Source organism: Phyllobates terribilis, unplaced genomic scaffold (genome assembly GCF_046119375.1).
Source record: "Phyllobates terribilis strain yellow unplaced genomic scaffold, ASM4611937v1 Scaffold_9__5_contigs__length_417890890, whole genome shotgun sequence".
Taxonomy (NCBI): domain Eukaryota; kingdom Metazoa; phylum Chordata; class Amphibia; order Anura; family Dendrobatidae; genus Phyllobates; species Phyllobates terribilis.
The window spans coordinates 3,792,509-3,812,898 of record NW_027362769.1 but is presented as its reverse complement, the minus strand read 5'-3'; the positions used below and the strand labels follow the sequence as shown (position 1 = coordinate 3,812,898).

General features: G+C 43.9%; 1 protein-coding gene across 3 annotated transcripts in view; it reads left to right on the top strand.

Moving 5' to 3' along the window:
- SF3B1 (splicing factor 3b subunit 1) overlaps positions 1–20,390 on the top strand; it is a 277,913-nt gene that overhangs the window by 39,823 nt on the left and 217,700 nt on the right. Inside the window, exons 4-5 of one of the 3 annotated variants that reach the window (XM_073646292.1) lie at positions 13,149–13,263; positions 18,805–18,884. In XM_073646292.1, the coding sequence (XP_073502393.1) occupies positions 13,149–13,263; positions 18,805–18,884 (195 nt within the window). Of the gene's footprint in view, positions 1–13,148; positions 13,264–18,489; positions 18,545–18,804; positions 18,885–20,390 lie in introns of those variants that run through there. The other 2 variants (XM_073646294.1, XM_073646293.1) reach the window with 2 other exon arrangements.

The following is a 20,390-nucleotide window of genomic DNA, read 5'->3' as shown; positions in this document are numbered from 1 at the left end:
AAAATAAATTCACTTACTCAAATGGAGAATCCATTTTTATTAAAGAGGTTGTACACTACTATGGCTAATGCCCCCAATGTATTTTTATGGTGGAAATAATGTTATGTCTAATAACCTTGCTCTGTCCTTCTTGCCTCGGCGCTATCGCTGGCCGCTCACAGGCATCATGTGACCTCCAGTGGCAGCTTAAAACAAATATATATATATATATATATATATATATATATATATATATATATATATATATATATATATATATATATATATATATATATATATATATATATATATATATATATTATATTCATTCTTGGTCAAAATTGTTGGTACCCCTCGTGATGAAAGAAAAACCCACAATGGCCACATAAATAACTTGAATCTAACAAAAGTAATTAAAGGGGTATTCCCATCTCCAAGATCCTATCCCAAAATGTAGTAGGTGTAATAATATTAGCAAATACCTTCAATTAGAAATGTAGTATAGTATTCTTGATTCACTATGTCTCTTTCCTCATGTGCAGGCAATACAGGACCTTGGGTATCCATGGTTACGTCCACTGATAAAGTGATAGCTAGCTGCTACTGGTCGTAACCGTGGATACCCAAGGTCCTTTATTGCCTGCACATGAGGAAAGAGACATAGCGAATCAAGAATACTACACTACATATCTCATTGTAGGTATTTGCTAATATTATTATTACACCTACTACATATTGAGATAGGATCTTGGAGATGGGAATACTCCTTTAAAAATCTTTGAAAATGAAAGTCAGGCATTGCTTTTCTACCCTACTTTCACAGAATTTAAAAAAAAAATTGTAGCTCCTGAAATAGGCCTGGACAGAAATAATGGTACCCCTGAAAATAATGTGACAAAAGGGACATGTTTAATCAGCTAAATAGTGTCCACTAATTAGCATCCCAGGTGTCCACAATATTATCAGTCAGTGGGCCTGTGTATATAGTGCTACAGATACTCACTGCTGTTTGATGACATGGTGTGTACCACACTCAACATGGACCAGAGGAAGCAAAGGAAAGAGTTGTCTCAGGAGATTAGAAAGAAAAATATAGACAAGCATGTTAAAGGTAAAGGTTATAAGACCATCTCCAAGCAGCTTGAGACGGATAATACGAATTGTAACAAAAGAGCCCAGGATAACTTCTAAAGAGAATAAAGGTGAACTTCAAGCTCAAGGAACATCAGTGTCAGATCGCACCATCCGTCGTTTGATCCAAAGTGGACCTCATGAGAGACTACTAAGGAGAACACCATTGTTGAAAAAAAAATCATAAAAAAGCCAGACTGGTATTTGCCAAACTACATGTTGACAAACCACAAAGCTTCAGGGAGAATGTCCTATGGACAGATGAGACAAAAATGGATGTTTATGGCAAGGCACATCAGCTCTATGTTCACAGACGGAAAAATGAAGCATATCAAGAAAAGAACACTGTCCCTACTGTGAAACATGGAGGAGGCTCTGTTATGTTCTGGGGCTGCTTTGCTACATCTGGCACAGAGTGTCTTGAATCTGTGCAGGGTACAATGAAATCTCAATACTATCAAAGGATTCCAGAGAAATGTGCTGCCCAGTGTCAGAAAGCTTGGTCTCCGTCGCATGTCATGGGTCTTGCAACAGGATAATGCCCCAAAACACACAGCTAAAAACACCCAAGACTGGCAAAGAGGAAAACATTGGCCTTCTATGAGCCCTGACCTAAATCCTACCTATTGAGCATCTTTGGAAAGAGCTGAAACATGCCGTCTGGAACAGGCAACCTTCAAACACGAGACAACTGGAGCAGTTTTCTCATGAGGAGTGGGCCAAAATACCTGTCGAGAGGTGCAGAAGTCTCATTGACGGTTACAGGAATCGTTTGATAGCAGTGATTGCCTCCAAAAGGTTGTCAAACAAAATATTAAGTTAAGAGTACCATCCTTTCTGTCCAGGCCTATTTCATGAGATTTCAATTTTTTAAAAAAATCTGTGGAAGCAGGGTTGAAAAGCAATGTGACTTTCATTTGCCCATTTTCAGAGATTTTTAATTTATTATTTTTGTCAGATTCAAGTTATTTCTGTGACCATTGTGGGTTTGTGTGTGTGTGTATATAATATATGTATGTGTGGGTGTATATGGAGAGTGAATGAATATCTCATGAGCATTTCACAAGAACAACATAGACATGCGGTGACTTTTTTTTGTTTTGTTAGGAAGTTAAGCGATTTCTCATTTTTCCAACAAAATGTACAAAACCATTTTTAAGGGGCTTTTATGACAGAAAATATCCAAAAGTGACACCGTTCTAAGAACTGCACCCCCTCAAGGTGCTCAAAATCACAATCAAGAAGTTTATTAACCCTTCAGGTGCTTCACAGGAAATTTTGGAATGTGGAAGAAAACGGTGAACATTTTTAACTTTTTTTTTTTTCTCAAAAATGTTACGCAAGACCCAATTTATTTTTTTTGCAAGGGTAACTGGAAAAAATGGAACCCAAAATTTTTTGTGCAATTTCTCCTGAGCATGCCCATACCCCATATATGGGGGAAAACCACTGTTTGGGCACGCGACAGGGCTCGGAAGGGAAGGAGCTCTATTTGACTTTTTGAATGTAAAATTTGATTGAATAATGCCATGTTGCGTTTTGGGGAGCCCCTGATGTGTCTAAACAGTGGAAACTCCCCACAAGTGTCACCATTTTGGAAACTAGACCCCTCAGCAGGGCTGTGGAGTCGGAATTGTGAAGTCTGAGTCGGTGTCCGTTTTGAAGGAGTCAGAATCGATATAAAATGGACCGACTCCAACTCCTAAAATTATATAATAAATTGGGTACAGTAGTACAATTCAGTTTGTGGGGAATATTTTTTTCGTAAGAATTTGGGAAAGTTATGAAATGTCCTATAAGGCTGCGTGCCCACTATGCGTTTTTCAAGCGTTTTTGCCGTGGAATTTCCGCAGCGAAAACGCTTGGTGATATGTGCCCCATGGTCCCCAATGATCCGCATGTGCTATGCACATGCTGCGGAAATTTCCGCTGCGGATTATCATTGCAGAAAAAATATGCAGCATGTCCATTAATTTTGCGGACATGCAGCATAATTGCTGCTATTGACTTGCATTGAAACGCTTAATATCCGTGTCAGCATTTACACACACGGATATTAAGCGTTTCAACGTGCGTATGGTACCTGTGGCTGGAGAAGAGGAGACTCTCCTTCATACCCAGGTACCATAGAACCTGTAAAAAAAAAAAAAATTAAAAATAAAGATTATACTTGCCTTCTGATGTCCCCCGGCCTTCTCAGCGATGCGTCCGGTCTCTGGTTCGGCTTGCGGTGGTGTGTTTTTTGTTTTTTTTTTTAAACTATTACTTGGTCACACTATATAAATCCATGCCTTTTGCATGGATTTATATAGTGTGACCAAGTTGTAAAGCACTTTTCCAAGTGATGCTAAAATCTCTTGGAAAAGCGCATGTAGAAATGCATGCAAAAACGCTTGACAAACTCTTCTACCTGACGGTTAAAACGCATGTAAAATCTGCATGCATTTTTACTGCCAGGGAGAAGCGTAATAAAGATGCAGCATTTCTGCATCGTGGGCACTTAGCCTAAATGTCTGTTCTATTCCTGATCTAAGGGTCTAGACTTTTAGCTGAGATTAATCTGTGCTACAGTAAATTTTATCACTTAAACATGAGCCATGTATTGAAGAGTCGGAGTCATGATTTACCGACTCCACAGCCCTGCCCCTCAGGGAACTTATCTAGATGTGTGCTGAGCACCTTGAACCCCCAGGTACTTAACAGCAGTTTCTAACGTAGAGCCGGGAAAATAAAAAAATCTAACTTTTTTTCCACAAAAATTATCTTTCAGCCCCAGGAAAGAGGGAAAGTATAAAAAAACACTGCTGTGGTCTTCACAATCCTCTTGCAATAGGTCAAGCTGGGTGGCAAAACAAGTTCTAGGAATAGCCCAAAAATAATTTTGAATGAAAAAATAACTTAACCATGCTAAAGGAGTTGAAAAGAAAAGTCTTGAGTGAGGAAAAGAAGGGCTCAATTCTGGCTTTACTAGCAGAGGGATACAGTGAGCGTCATGTTGCCTCCATCCTTAAAATTTCGAAAATGGCAGTCCATTACAACAAGGTCAAGCAGCAGACATTGGTGACAACAAAGCTACAGACCGGCAAAGGGCGAAAGCGACTCTCCACTGACCGGGATGACAGTCATCTTATTCGAATGTCACTCAGCAACCGCAGGATGACATCAAGTGACCTACAAAAGGCATGGCAAATGGCAGCTGGGGTGAAGTGCACGGCAAGAACAGTTTGTAACAGGCTCCTAGAGGCCGGCCTCAAGTCATGTAAAGCTAGAAAAAAGCCTTTCATCAATAAGAAGAAAAGGAGAGCCAGGCTGAAGTTTGCCAAAGACCATAAGTATTGGACCATAGAGGACTGGAGTAAGGTAATCTTCTCTGATGAGTCTAATTTACAGCTTTGCCCAACACCTGGTAGTCTAATGGTTAGACAGAGACCTGGAGAGGCATACAAGCCAGTGTCTTGCACCCACTATGAAATTTGGTGGAGGATCGGTGATTATCTGGGGATGCTTCAGCAAGGCTGGAATTGGACAGGTTAGTCTTTGCGAAGAACGTATGAATCAAGCTGCATACAAGGTTATCCTTGAAAAACACCAAGGTTACTTACCGGTAGCCGGTTTTTCCTGAGCCCATGACAGCACACCTTGAGAGAGAGAGGATCCGCCCCACCAAGGACAGGAAACCGTCTGAAATAAAAGGGCGACACCTCTCCCTCGCTTCAGTTGTTTACAGAGCATTGAGAGGACCTCCCTAAACAGGTTAGGCACATAACCAACACCACAATATACATATACACACCACCCCAAACAGTGCACACCAGGGTGTGAGAAACATAGAAAAAATAAGGGGTGGAAACTACGGGTGCTGTCATGGGCTCAGGAAAAACCGGCTACCGGTAAGTAACCTTGGTGTTTTCCCCTCCCCCATGACAGCACACCTTGAGAGAATTTTGGAGAATTTATGAGCACCCTAGGGAGGGACCACCGCCTGAAGTACCCTTCTCCCAAAGGTGAGATCAGAAGAGGATAGATCCAACCGATAGTGCTTAAAGAAGGTGGATGGTGTAGACCAAGTAGCAGCCCTACATATCTGCTCGATCGAGACGTCTGCTCTCTGCCCAGGAGGTTGCAACTGCTCTGGTGGAATGAGCCCTCACATTGTCCGGGGCTGGAACCCCTGAGGACGTATAGGCTAAGCAAATGGCCTCCCTGAGCCACCTAGAGATGGTACCCTTGGACACCCTGTGACCTTTCCTACACCCTTGAAAGGCCAGGAACAAAGAATAGTCTTTCCTCCACAGACTAGTCATGTGAATGTACTGTAGCAGGGACCTCCTAACATCTAGGCTATGGAACCTGACTTCCCCTGGGTTCTTGGGATTGCTGCAGAACGAGGGTAGCACAATCTCCTGACTACGGTGAAATCTAGATACCACCTTGGGAAGGTATGCTGGATCTGGCCGCAAGGTGACCCTATCCTCAAAGATTTGTGTGTAAGGAGGATTAACAGAGAGGGCCTGCAGATCACCCACCCTACGGGCTGACGTTAAGGCCACTAGGAGGATGGTCTTAAGGGTGAGAATTTTTGGAGAAACCTTGTGTAGGGGTTCGAATGGTTCACTAGTAAGAGCATTCAAGACTAAATTCAGGTCCCAAGGAGGAACACCCATGGACCTAACCGGTCTAGCTCTGGCACAGGACTTGATAAACCTCGAGATCCACCTATTCCCAGCCAGATTACAATTGTAGAGTGCTCCCAAAGCTGAAACTTGAACCTTAAGGGTCCCTGTAGCTAGACCTAGGTCCCTCCTCTTTTGCAGAAATTCCAGGATCCCTCTGATCGGAGGTTTGCTCGATAGCGGAATATCTATAAACTCTAGGAATTTACTCCAAACCCTGCTATAAATCTTAGTTGTAATTGGTTTTCTGCTCCCCAATAAAGTAGAAACTAAGCCTGGTGGAAACCCCTTGCTACTCAATAGCGACCTCTCAAATTCCATGCCGAAAGATGGAACCCCCTGGCCTGGGCATGGAATACTGGTCCCTGCATGAGAAGGTCCGGCCTCTCTGGTAGAATCCAGGGATCTGACACCGACATTAGCTGAAGCAGAGAGAACCAAGGCCTCTTGGGCCAAAAAGGGGCTATCAAAATCACCCTGGCGCCTTCCTCCCGGATCTTCCTCACCACTACTGGAATCCTCACTAATGGCGGAAAGGCATAGGCCTTCCTGAACCCCCAAGGAATCTGGAGGGCATCTACGGCATGGGGATTTTCTGCCGGATTTAGGGAGCAAAATCTCTGCACCTTTCTATTTGCCCTTGTGGCGAACAGGTCTATGTCTGGCTGCCCCCATAACTGGACAATCTGATGGAAGACCTTCGGGTTTAACCCCCACTACCCCTGTCTTAGGGTATGGCGGCTTAGAAAATCTGCTTTCACGTTTTCTATCCCCTTTATGTGAAGGGCGCTGAGGGATAGGAGGTTTCGCTCTGCTAGACTCCTGCAGCTGCCACTACGATTACTCGAGCGGCTGTCTGTATACGATGTATCCCTCTGCTTTTTCTGTTGCTGAGGTGGGGGGGTGAGCTGCTGCTCCTGGCTATCTGGATCAGCCATGTCTCAGAAGCGCACCACGCTTCCAGGATAGCTCCCCCCAACCCCCCCCCCCCTTTAATATAGGGCCATCCAGCCTCCTCCGGTCTGTGGGCCCTCACCCTTCCTCAGGCAATGTTCCCAAACTCTGAGGACTGTTTTTTCCAGCAGGACAATGCCCCATGCCACACAGCTAGGTCAATCAATGTGTGGATGAAGGAGCACCACATCAAGACCCTGTCATGGCCAGCCCAATCTCCAGACCTGAACCCCATTGAAAAACCTCTGGAATGTATTCAAGAGGAAGATGGTCACAAGCCATCTAACAAAGAACTGCTTAAATTTTTGTGCCAGGAGTTGCATAAGGTCACCCAAAAACAGTGTGAAAGACTGGTGGAAAGCATGCCAAGACGCAAGAAAGCTTAGATTAAAAATCATGGTTATTCCACCAAATATTGATTTCTGAACTCTTCCTGAGTTAAAACATGAGTGTTGTTTCTAAATGAATAAGAACTAGTTTTTTGTGCATTATTTGAGGTCTGAAAGCACTTTTTTTTTTGACTAAAATAAATAAATATATATATATATAAATTTTGTTCTGTACAAAGTTGAATGTGCTGACAACAGAATCACACAAAAATAGTCAATGGAAATCAAATTTATTAACAAATGGAGGCCTGGATTTTGAGTCACCCCCAAAATTTAAGTGGAAGAACGCACTACAGGCTGATCCAACTTTGATGTAATGTCATTAAAACAAAGTCAAAATGAGGCGCTGTGTGTGGCCTGGGCGTGCTCCTGATGAGGTTGCGGATGGTCTCCTGTGGGATCTCCTCCCAGACCTGAACTAAAGCATCCGCCAACTCCTGGACAGTCTGTGGTGCAACGTGACGTTGGTGGATGGAGCGAGACATGATGTCCCAGATGTGCTCAATCAGATTCAGGTCTGGGGAACGGGCGGGCCAGTCCATAGCTTCAATGCCTTCATCTTGCAGGAACTGCTGACACACTCCAGCCACATGAGGTCTGGCATTGTCCTGCATTAGGAGGAACCCAGGGCCAACCGCACGAGCTTATGGTCTCACAAGGGGTCTGAGGATCTCATCTCGGTACCTAATGGCAGTCAGGCTACCTGTGGCCAGCACATGGAGGGCTGTGCAGCCCTCCAAAGAAATGCCACCCCACACCATTACTGACCCACTGCCAAAACTGGTCATGCTGAAGGATGTTGCAGGCAGCAGATCGCTCTCCATGGCGTCTCCAGACTTTGTCACGTCTGTCACATGTGCTCAGTGTGAACCTGCTTTCATCTGTGAAGAGCACAGGGCACCAGTGGCGACTTTGCCAATCCTGGTGTTCTGTGGCAAATGCCAAGCGTCCTGCACCGTGTTGGGCTGTGAGCACAACCCCCATCTGTGGACGTCGGGCCCTCATGGAGTTGGTTTCTAACAGTTTGTGCAGACGCATGCACATTTGTGGCCTGCTGGAGGTCATTTTGCAGGGCTCTGGCAGTGCTCCTCCTGTTCCTCCTTGCACAAAGGCGGAGGTAGCGGTCCTGCTGCTGGGTTGTTGCCCTCCTACGGCCCCCTCCACGTCTCCTGGTGTACTGGCCTGTCTCCTGGTAGCGCCTCCAGCCTCTGGACACTACGCTGACACACAGCAAACCTTCTTGCCACAGCTCGCATTGATGAGCCATCCTGGATGAACTGCACTACCTGAGCAACTTCTGTGGGTTGTAGAGTCCGTCTCACGCTACCACGAATGTAAAAGCACAACCAACATTCAAAAGTGACCAAAACATCAGCCAGAAAGCATTGGTACTGAGAGGTGGTCTGTGATCCCCACCTGCAGAACCACTCCTTTATTGAGGGTGTCTTGATAATTGCCAATAATTTCCATCTATTGTCTATTCCATTTGCACAACAGCATGTGAAATTGATTGTCAATCAGTGTTGCTTCCTAACTGGACAGTTTGATTTCACAGAAGTTTGATTCACTTGGAGTTATATTCTGTTTGTGTTCCCTTTATTTTTTTGAGCAGTGTATATACTAGCTATTGAGCCTGTTCTATGCCCGGGTGGCAAGCATTTTAATTGGTATATGGTCTCCCATGCTGGTATTTGTACTGCCACCATCCTTTTCCCCCATCCTGTTATGTGCTGCCCTCATCACTGTTCCTGGTATGCATAGCACCCCTCACCACTGTTCCTGGTATGCATGGCTCCCCTCACCACTGTTCCTGGTATGCATGGCTCCCCTCACCACTGTTCCTGGTATGCATGGCTCCCCTCACCACTGTTCCTGGTATGCATGGCTCCCCTCACCACTGTTCCTGGTATGCATGGCTCCCCTCACCACTGTTCCTGGTATGCATGGCACCCCTCACCACTGTTCCTGGTATGCATGGCACCCCTCACCACTGTTCCTGGTATGCATGGCACCCCTCACCACTGTTCCTGGTATGCATGGCACCCCTCACCACTGTTCCTGGTATGCATGGCACCCCTCACCACTGTTCCTGGTATGCATGGCACCCTTCACCACTGTTCCTGGTATGCATGGCACCCTTCACCACTGTTCCTGGTATGCATGGCACCCTTCACCACTGTTCCTGGCATGCATGGCACCCTTCACCACTGTTCCTGGCATGCATGGCACCCCTCACCACTGTTCCTGGCATGCATGGCACCCCTCACCACTGTTCCTGGCATGCATGGCACCCCTCACCACTGTTCCTGGCATGCATGGCACCCCTCACCACTGTTCCTGGCATGCATGGCACCCCTCATACCTTATACTCACTTTACACACAAGGCAGGTCCCAGATACTGTTGTGGCAAAGTTTAAAGTCTGATTTGCATACAAAAAGATTTCCCAAGCTTTAAACATCTCAAGGAGCACTGTGCAAGCGATCATATATTGAAATGGAAGGCGTATCAGACCACTGCAAATCTACCAAGACCCGGCCGTCCCTCTAAACTTTCATCTCGAACAAGGAGAAGACTGATCAGAGATGCAGTCAAAAGGCCCTTGATCACTCTGGATGAACTACAGAGATCTACAGCTGAGGTGGGAGAGTCTGTCCATAAGACAACAATCAGTCGTACACTGCACAAACCCAGCCTTCATGGAAGAGTGGCAAGAAGAAAGCCATTTCTCAAAGATATCCATAAAAAGTCTCGTTTGAAGTTTGCCACAAGCCACCTGGGAGACACACCAAACATGTGGAATAAGGTGCTCTGGTCAGATGAATCCAAAATAGAACTTTTTGGCCACAATGCAAAACGATGTTTGGCGTAAAAGCAACACAGCTCATCACCCTCAAAACACCATCCCCACTGTCAAACGTGGTGGCAGCATCATGGTTTGGGCCTGCTTTTCTTCAGCAGGGACAGGGAAAATGGTTAAAATAGATGGGAAGATGGACGGAGCCAAATACAGGACCATTCTGGAAGAAAACCTGTTGGAGTCTGCAAAAGACCTGAGACTGGGATGGAGATTTATCTTCCAACAAAACAATGATCCCAAACATAAAGCAAAATCTACAATGGAATGGTTCAAAAATAAACGTATCCAGGTGTTAGAATGGCCAAGTCAAAGTCCAGACCTGAATCCAATCGAGAATCTGTGCAAGAAGCTGAAAACTGCTGTTCGCAAACGCCCTCCATCCAACCTCAATGAGCTCGAGCTGTTTTGCAAGGAAGAATGGGCAAGAATTTCAGCCTCTCGATGTGCAAAACTGATAGACACATACCCCAAGCGACTTGCAGTTGTAATCGCAGCAAAAGGTGGCGCTACAAAGTATTAACTCAAAGGGGCCGGATAATATTGCACTCCCCACTTTTCAGTTTTTAATTTGTTAAAGTTTAAAATATCCAATAAATTTCTTTCCACTTCACGATTGTGTCCCACTTGTTGTTTCTTCCCCAAAAAATTAGAATTTTACGCCCCAGGTCATAAAGGGGTTAAACTTGCAAGTAATAGGGCGTCCTTTAATCCTTGCTAAAGAAGTTGTTTCTGATTTGCCAGCTATAAACCCTAATGGACCTATGGTACATGGAGACTCTCCTTCAGGGGGTCTTCTGATGACCTGTGAGGATGAAGCATATGATTTAAGAAGATGTATTTATTTTTCTTATAGATGTAACATATCCACTTCAAGTTCTGTATAGTCAAAACTTTCCGGAATACAATTGAGTCCCTTCGATAATAAGGATAATGCATTTTCATCCAAGATTTTTTTTTCTGTAAGGTTAAAAACTTTAACCCCTTTCTGATGTGTGACCTAATAGTACGTCATGGTGACTTGGGCCGATTGGACCAATGACGTACTATTAGGTCATATGGCGATCGCGCCCGCACACAAGTGGTGCGGGGCGATCGCCGCCGGGTGTCAGCTGACAGTACCGGGTGTCAGCTGTGACAATGTGCAGGGAACGGTCCTGCACCGCTCCCTGCACATGAACCCCCTCAATGCTGCGATCGAAGTCGATCGCAGCATTGCGGGGGCAAGGGGAGGAGATCGCAGATACTCGCCTCTCCTGCCGGCGTCCAACGCTGTCTGCCGCGGCTCCCGGATGTTGCCATGACGACCTGATGTCGTCATGACAACATCCCGGTCACCAGACCGCAGGAAGATATTGTCATGCACAGTGCATGACCAAAGTATCTTCTCCCTCTGCAGCAGTGACAGCCTGCATAGCACAGGGAGCTGCTGCTGTTCTCCATGCTTCACAGGCGATCTGAAAATAAAATGTGAAAGTCCCATAGTGGGACAAGGTGTAAAAGTGAAAAAAAAAATCAATGTAAAAAAAATTAAACTAACAAAAAAAAAAAAAAAAATCCAAAAAACTAAAAATATAATATACCCATAAATAAGTATTGTGGGGAAAAAAAAAAAAACCATAAGTACCCATATATGGTATCGCTGCGTCCGGAATAAACTGTCCTATAAAACTGTCCCACTAGTTAACCCCTTTAGTGAACAAGGTAAAAAAAAAAAAAAAACATGCTTTATTATACTGCGAAACAAAAAATGCAATAAAACGGGATCAAAAAGACAAATGCAAATAAAAATGGTACCGCTGAAAATGTCATCTTGTCCCGCAAAAACAAGCCGCCATACAGCTCCATCGGCCGAAAAATAGAAAAGCTATAGCTCTCAGAATAAAGCGATACAAAAAAAAAATTTCTATTTTTATTGTGTAAAAGCGCCAAAACACAAAAAAAACAATATAAATGTAGTACTGCTGTAATCATACTGACCCGAAGAATAACGCTGCCTTATTAATTTCACCACACGCGGAACGGTATTTAAAAAAAAAAAAAAAAAACCTGCATGAATCCGATATCACTGTAATTGCACCGACCCAAAGAATAAAGTGATGCAGAGTTTTCTTTCTTCATCCATGCATGGGAAGTCCGGGATGTGAGTGGAGAGTCTCTGAAAATGGAAGGCCCTCACTTCTGAGTATTAGTTGCAGTGCAGCAGGAAGTGCCCCTGGGCCCCCTGCTGGCAGTTCTGGCTGTCTGTTTTCCCGCGGCTTGTATGCCTGTCGATGCCTCCCTGTTTCCACCTCTAGGCTTTGGGCACTCAGTCTGTACAGACTCGGGGTCTGCCTGTCTTTGGGGTGGTGTAACCTCTCCAGATATGGGGCCAAAGTGTAGTCCCTCTGCAGTGACCGGTAGATGGTGAATTTCTGGGCGTTCTCTAGTTCACTTTTCCATACCTTTTTATGTATTGCTTCTTGCAGCTCTCTGAGGTCCCCTTTATTTGGCCTTTTTTCAGGGTGTGTTGCTGACTTTGGCTGGACTGGCTGCCGGGGTTCCCGTCTTTCTCTGAGCTCCGGCTTAGCAGGGCTTTATGATGGTAGGAGCCGGGGTTGCTGCTCTGTATGTGTGCCTGGAGTGATAGTGCCCTGTTGTGTATGGTGAGCCATATGGGGATTCGGCCCAGCTCAGCCCTACAGGCTATGTTTGAGGTGCTCCAATGGACTTGGAGAAATTTGCAGAACTCTAGGTGGAAGACTTCGGTTGGTCTGAGATCTCATTTTGTCTGGTGTGTGTGTGTGTGTGTGTGTGTGTGTGTGTGTGTGTGTGTGTGTGTGTGTGTGTGTCACTCTATACTTTACAAAAAAACGCATGCGATTTTGCTGCATTTAAAAACACAAGTGAGCGGAGGTGCAGAATAAATGCGGAAAAATTCACCTGATCGTGTGCACATACCATTAGGATAAACACATCTGGTGTTTTCAAGAAGTGTCTTCAAAAATTGAGTACACCGATGAGTGCCCATGCCCTCAGATGGGAATCCTGTAGAGCTGCTGATTTTTAGCGGCAGAATGGTTTGTGAATTTGTAGTTTTTCATTTGACATGTTTATGCTTCTGTGTGTATTTTGTGAGCATGTCTATTGCACATATTTTATAATTATGTATTCCTCTCCCCTCCAGTATGACCCATTTGCTGAACACAGGCCACAGAAAATTGCAGACAGAGAAGATGAATATAAGAAATACAGACGGACTATGATTATATCTCCAGAGCGGCTTGATCCATTTGCAGATGGTATTTAAAATTTCTTTCCTCCCCTTAGCTTTTGAAAATTTTAATTTTTGTGCACATGCATAGAGAGTCAAATACTTAAGTGGGTTGTCTACTACTTTTAATATTTGGCCATTCTATTTTTATGTTGAAAGTAAGTATCTTTGTAAATACCTTGCTTTGCAGTTACTGCCTGTGAGCGGCACTATCCTTGGCTGCTCACAGGCATCACATTACACCCCCCCACCACCACCACCACCACCTCCCCGCTGATGTCACGTCGAGCGAGGCATGACATCAGTGACATGGTCCCTGCGGTGGATGCTGTGCCGTGGGCGGGGTTACCCCACACGCCTCACCCAGCACTTTCTCAATGAATGGGGAGAGGTAGAGCGCGCGGTGGATGCTGGGTGTGGCGCGTGGGGTGACCCCGCCCACAGCCCAGCATCCACCGTGAAACACAGAAGAGACCCCCGGCTGCATCCGGAACATGACGTGACATCAGCGGATGTCAGAGCAGGTTGCAACCCAGGGTCACGTGATGCCTGTGAGAGGCTAGCGATAGCGCCGCTCACAAGCAGTAACTGCAAAGCAAGGTATTTACAAAGATACTTATTTTCAACATAAAAATAGAATGTCCAATTATTAATAGTAGTGGACAACCCCTTTAATCCCCGTTATTGTAATGTGTAAGGCTTTAATATTTGGTATTTAAATATATTAGCTTTGTGGCACAAAAAACAGTTTGAAGTGTATAAAAAGCAATTAACTTGTATGGCTGCTACACTACAAGGTTTTTTTGTTTTTTTTTTTTTTTATTTTTTTATTCTGCAGCTTTAGGTTCTAAGGTTAATTTTGCACTCACCCTTATAGTTAGAGAACCTGTTAGCAGGATATTCGACTTATTTTTAAAGACATGAGGGTAAAGCACCTTACTTTGCTTGTAATTATTAGTTGGGACATTTTTGATCATAAAATGTTAGTTGGAGGGAACCTCCAGGGTCATCGTGTCCAACCTCCTGCTCAATTCAGGATTCCTTCCTTGAACGGTTAATAGAAAGTGCAGGGGGCAGGTACTGCACTCCCAGCTCTGCTATGCTCTCTTCCTTTTCCTTGCTCACCTCAGGCCTCTGGGCTTTTACAGGTCACTTTTTTTCTCAGTGTGCTGTCTCCTCTGCCTATGATTCTGTGCGAGCGCCGTCATTGCCTGGGTTTGTCTCATCAGAAGGGACAGCGCATGCGCAGTAAGCTCAAGACAATAATGTGGGAGCTGGTTCTGATGAAACGAACCCTGGCAATGACAGCGCCTGCATTGGGATGACCTCCCAAATCCTGGCGATGGGTAAGGAAAATTAAGAGTACAGCAACGCTGGAAGTGCAGTACCCAACCTACTGCAATTGCAATTAAAACTGTTGGGCCATTTTTGAGAAATTCTCCCTTGAAAAGTACTGCAAGCAAGATATGAATGTATTTAAGGGATTTTTCCTACGAACAAAGTTAATTGTAATCAACATTTTAATCCATCTATCTTTGAATATTTATAAACTCCACTATAGGATCTGCTGTGTTCCCCTGCTGTCCTGCCTGTATTCTATCTTTTTTGTTTCCTTCCCTCCCCTAGGAGATGTGGTATGATCAGATCATGTTCCTGCACAGTTATACATAGCCATTACTCAGTACACTACAGGGGCACATTTGTAATCTCTCCGCACATGAACTTTTTTTTGTTTTTTCACATATCCAGTTTCAGAACTTGTATTTATTCCAAGATCTATTAATTAAAATGTTCTTTATTTGTAGGACAGTCCCTTTAAAGCGCACCTGTCAGCAGGATTGTGCTCAGTAAACTACATACACTAATTAATGATACCTGGGTTGATGAAATCCGTCCTGTGGTTCTTGTGTAATCTTTACTTTCAGTTTGGAGATGATGATATGCTCGTGCTTTGGGGCAGCCTGTGAGGTGGGCTCTATCTAGTGCTTTGCTTACTTATTCATCTGTATGCTCTTATGACAGCTCACTATGCCTTCACTGACCTACCTCCTATTTTACCTAGCCCCGCACTACAAGATGCATTATGTAAAATAGAAGGCAGGTCAGTGAACGATCAGTGACGTGTCATAAGAGCATGCCATACAGATGAAAATGTAAGCAGAGCACCAGATAGAGCGCCCCCCCCCACACATGCAGTCCCGGAGCATGAGCATCATCTCCAAACTGAAAGTTAAGATTACACAAGAACCACAGGACTGTTTTCATCAACCAAAGTATCATTAATATGATCAGTGTAATGTCGCCCACCTGACAGTGTATGTAGTTTACTGAGCACAATTCTGCTGACAGGTGCGCTTTAAGCATTAGAGGTTGTGAAGAATGGCAACAGAGATCCAGCAGAATCCCAAAGCTGCCCCCACTTGTAAAAGATCCACTCCTCGCCACCCGCCCGACGTCAGTTACGTTAGACGGAACACGTGATATGGATCTGCCCTTTGCACCAACGTGACATTCCGCACCCCCTCGAGGACGCGTAAGGTCAGATTGGTACAGTTCTACAGACACCCCTTGTCCACACGGGTACAGAAATGCATCGGGAATGAGAAGAGGGGGCCCACTCAGTCACTGACGTGGCACCACACTCGCTCACATCCCAGACAGGCTAAGAGGCCCCTTCACTAGCTCCAGTGAAGCAGAACTTTGTCTACCTGGTAGAGCTGCCACCAGTTTCTATTAGATATAAGGCCTGGTCCGAAGACCTCTATAATCCCCAGCCGCACAGGGCACAATGATTGACATGAGTTTATAGCTTCAATATTCTTAACAGAGGTGCTTTACTCTCCTACTTCTAATTAAAGGTATAATATCCTGCTGACAGGTACTCTTTAATGAAAATCTGTTGCCAGGTTTTTGCTACCCTATCCGAGAGCAGCATAAAGCTGGGGCAGAGACCCCGACTCGAGCGATGTATCACTTAATTTGCTGCTTACTGCAGTTTTGATAAATTCATTTTTTTCTGTTGCACATCTACCAATTCTCTGTATAACAGAGTCCACACCACTGATTGGCTGCTTTCTTGGTGGGGGCGTGGTTATTCAGAGCTGGTGAATATTGAGTATTACTTGGCAGCACTAGTCCTCAAGTGGTAAAATTACTGTTTTCATGCGTTCTCCATGTGGGATATCAGCAGATTATCTAAACTACAGCAAGAGACCAAGTAAGTGACACATTGCTTGAATCATGGTCTGTCTCGAGACAAAATTCTGGTGACAAGACTTCCTGTAAATTGATAAATCTGTTTAGTCTAAAAAGGATCAATCAAGTTTTGATTATAAATCTGCCCAAACTCCTTTTCTACAAGGTGGCAGTTAAGTGTCACATTGCTTGCCAATACTCTTGTGCCATTAATGTATCCTGCAGTTTTGTATTTTTGATCTAAATATGCTTAAAGCAAGACTAGCATTTTATATTGCTGTTGCCAGCATTTTAGTTTTGTTTGCCTTGTACTTGAAAATAGCTGGTCAACGCTTTAGTCTTCAGTGATGGTAATATGCATGCAGGTTATTTTCCTTGCACTATAACCTGCATGAAATAGGAGTGGGTTTTGCTGTGTGTTAAAAATGTAAATGCTGAACAATGCTTGTTAGATTTCACTAGCCCATACTAACTTTCCTTAATTTCTTTCCTACAGCAGTACTGCTAAATGCCAGTCCTGTCTGCATTCTTAAGGGTACAGTGCAACACATCCTGTGTAGTTAATTGTGAAAAAGTAATCCAAAAGATGTCCTATCATGAATAGTGTCCACTTGACACTGCCAATTGGGCATGGTAGCCAACTTAAGCTTCTATACTATTTATTTTACTAGCTTGGATTAAAAGTGAATCAGTTGTCAAAAGTTAAACAAACTTAAAGTTGCTCGTTCTCCGTAAAATTGGTACTGACCATTCCTTGAAATGCTCTCAGGTTAATATAGATAGTATTGGCCTTTAGTTCTCCTTTAATAAACCCTATCGGAACTCCATTTTCTTGTTGTAGAATTTACACCTGGACTCAAAATATGATTGTAGAGCGATCATATATTATATTATATTTCACTTCATGTGTTTTTATAGTGGTAGCAAACACATGGTTCTCTCATGTAATAAAATATTGCGCTATTTAGTTATCAGTAGGAGAGCGTTTTACTGTTCCATGGCTGTGAGTAGTACTATTTAAACTTAAAATCTAAAGAAAAAAATAACAATTAGCTGAGTTTTACTACAGCAATAAACCTTTTTGCAGGTATTTGCTACATTTTGTGATGTCATATATATCAATTGGGGGTTAAAAACTGACAGAGTTTAGAAAATTAAAGCCCCTTACCAGTGACCACAGGTAAAGGCCAAGGTGTTTGCCAGTTTTTGAAATACATGCCAAAAACCAAAGTGTGTATGTATATTTATACCCCCCCCCCTCTCTCCCCAATTTTTTTTTCATAATGTTGCCATAACATAAATAGATGCATAGAAAGGCTTGCTTAGCATAATCACATTTGTCAGGTCTGCCTCCTCAGCCTGTAGTCTGCCCACAGCTGATGCAGCCTCCTAGATGAAGAATCACTGCTGTAGATTCTGCTCTAGACTACAAATTCACTGGCCAGCTCTGTGTGCCGGAGTCCTTCCTGCTTTCCTGTTCTGTTTTTTTCCCCTGTGTCTGGAGTATAATACAATGGCTGTAATTGAGGTCAGATTGAAATCTTTAGCACTGCCAGCTAACATGGCTGAGGCTGGGAATCTTCTTTTCCCTGGACTCCCTGAGCTGAATGCATGGTGCTCGTTGTAGTAGTTTCCAGGAACATTACTTGTAGACAGAAAGTACCTCTAGGGAGATTGGTTTTTTTTTTCCTCAATTTTCCCCATACCTAAATTAGCTGTACTGTTTCAATCTGATTACTGGGAAAAATCATAAACAGAACCCAAGCTATATGTTAAAAAAATAATTTCCAAATACTCCTTTTTGGCTTTAGCTTTCTTTTTAATCCTAGTGTCCGACCCTTTTGCAAAATGACACAACTTGACGTTTTACATTTTGGGGATTATTCTTTTCTGCACAGTTAATAATCTTTGTTCTTGAAATCCTTTCCACTTTGAAGAAGGTTATCTAAAAACCAAGGACAGGTATGGCGTGTATTTGTATTTAAAGAATCTTACCCAGGTAATGTTTTGAGTATACATTTTCCAAAGTGTTACTAATGGTAAAGAGATGATTTTCTAGGCTTCTATTCTCCTGCTTGAAGTCAGAACTGCTGATGGCGTCAAGTCTGAAAAGTGTACGTATTAAGGAATACTGACCACGGAACCCATCACTTCCAAAGACACAACGTTGTTTTATTTTTTTCCTTGCTTTTTTTTTTTTTTTTTCTTTTTAAAGCATATCAAATGTTGTATAGTCTAATTTTAATGAATACATTCAAACTATTAACTAAAGTTGTATCTAGCATCCTGCTAAATAGTGCTTTGTTTGATGGCATTACAATACACTCTTTGACATAGTTTTTCATTACTATTGCACTTTTATTTATTTTTTTAGGAGGGAAGACTCCAGATCCAAAAACAAACGCTCGGACTTACACTGATGTTATGCGAGAAAAGCAGCTGATTAAAGAACATGTGAGTATTAACAGCTTTATTTTTGTGTTTTTTTTTTTTCTTTTTCCAATCTTAACATTAAAATAAAAATGGCTTTTTAGCAATTTTTTTTGTGCCCACCGGTCCAGTGATATGTAAAATAACAATTTGAGTTGTGCTTACCTTTCCCGGGTCCATCGCTGCCGCCCCTGCCTCTGACGTGCTGCAGCCGTGACATCTCATGAACAGCTCTGCAGCAGGATTTCAAAGGAGCCCAGTAATGACAGGCACAGAGGTTATCAGCTGACCCCTGGCTGTCATGACAACACATCAGCAACCCACGATCACGTCACGGGCGCGCTAATGGGAGGAGAGAATGGTGCACACTCATTCCGACGCATGTTGAATGCCACTGTCTGAGATTGACAGCAGCATTTAACAGGTTAACAATTGTGATCGTCAGGTCCTGCACAGTCTGCTTCAGTCACATCCACAACTCAAAGCACGGAAAGATGTATGCTTGTTTTGTAGACTTTAAAAAGGCCTTCGACTCAACATGGCACCCTAGGACTGTTCCTGAAACTGCTGGAGAGCGGAATAGGAGTTAAGACCTATGTCATCAAAAGCTCCCACACTGAGAACCGCTGCAGCGTGAGGGTGAATGGGAAAAGAACGGCTGATTTTCAGCAGTACTGAGTTGTCAGACAGGGCTGCAGCCTAAGCCCAACGCTCTTCAATATCTACATCAATGAGCTGGCCACTGCTCTGGAATCCTCTGCGGCACCAGGTCTCACACTCCATGATGTCCAGGTGAAATTCCTGCTGTATGCAGATGGCCTACTGCTGCTGTCACCAACCGAGAAAGGTCTCCAAGACCACCTGAAAATCTTGGAGAAATTCAGCTCCACATTGGCATTACCCATCAACCCAAACAAAACCAAAATCAGGGTGTTTCAGAAAAGAAAGAAACGATAGGACCAGTGCCCTTCTTTTGTGCTCTACTGCGCTCTTACAGAAACGGACACGTACACTTACCTGGGCCCGGAAATTCACCGGTCACGTAGCTTCAAACACGTCATAGAGATGCACCGAAGGGCAAGACATGCAAAACCTTCTATGCCTTTCATAGGAAACTCTACCATCTGAAGCTGCCAGTGAGGGTGTGGTAAAAATCTTTGATGCCATCATCACCCCAATCCCCCTGTATGACAGCAAAGTCTGGGGTCCTCACACATACCCAGACTGGTCAAGGTGGGATTCCAGCCCAATAGAAATATTCCACGTGGAATTCTGTAAGCACTTCCTCCAGATCCATCGGAGCACAATCAACAGTGCCTTTCGGGCACAGATTCTCATTGCACCTAGCAGTCCTGAAGAGGGTGCTGTCCTTTCAGGCTCGCCTACATTGTAGCAGTCTGAGCTCCCATCACCATAAAGCCCTGCTACATGTAAGGGGGTAAAACAAACCAGGACCCTCAGAGCAACTCACTCAAACCCACCCAGACCAAACCCAACCTGACCGAAGTAACAACCACAGCAGCCAGACAA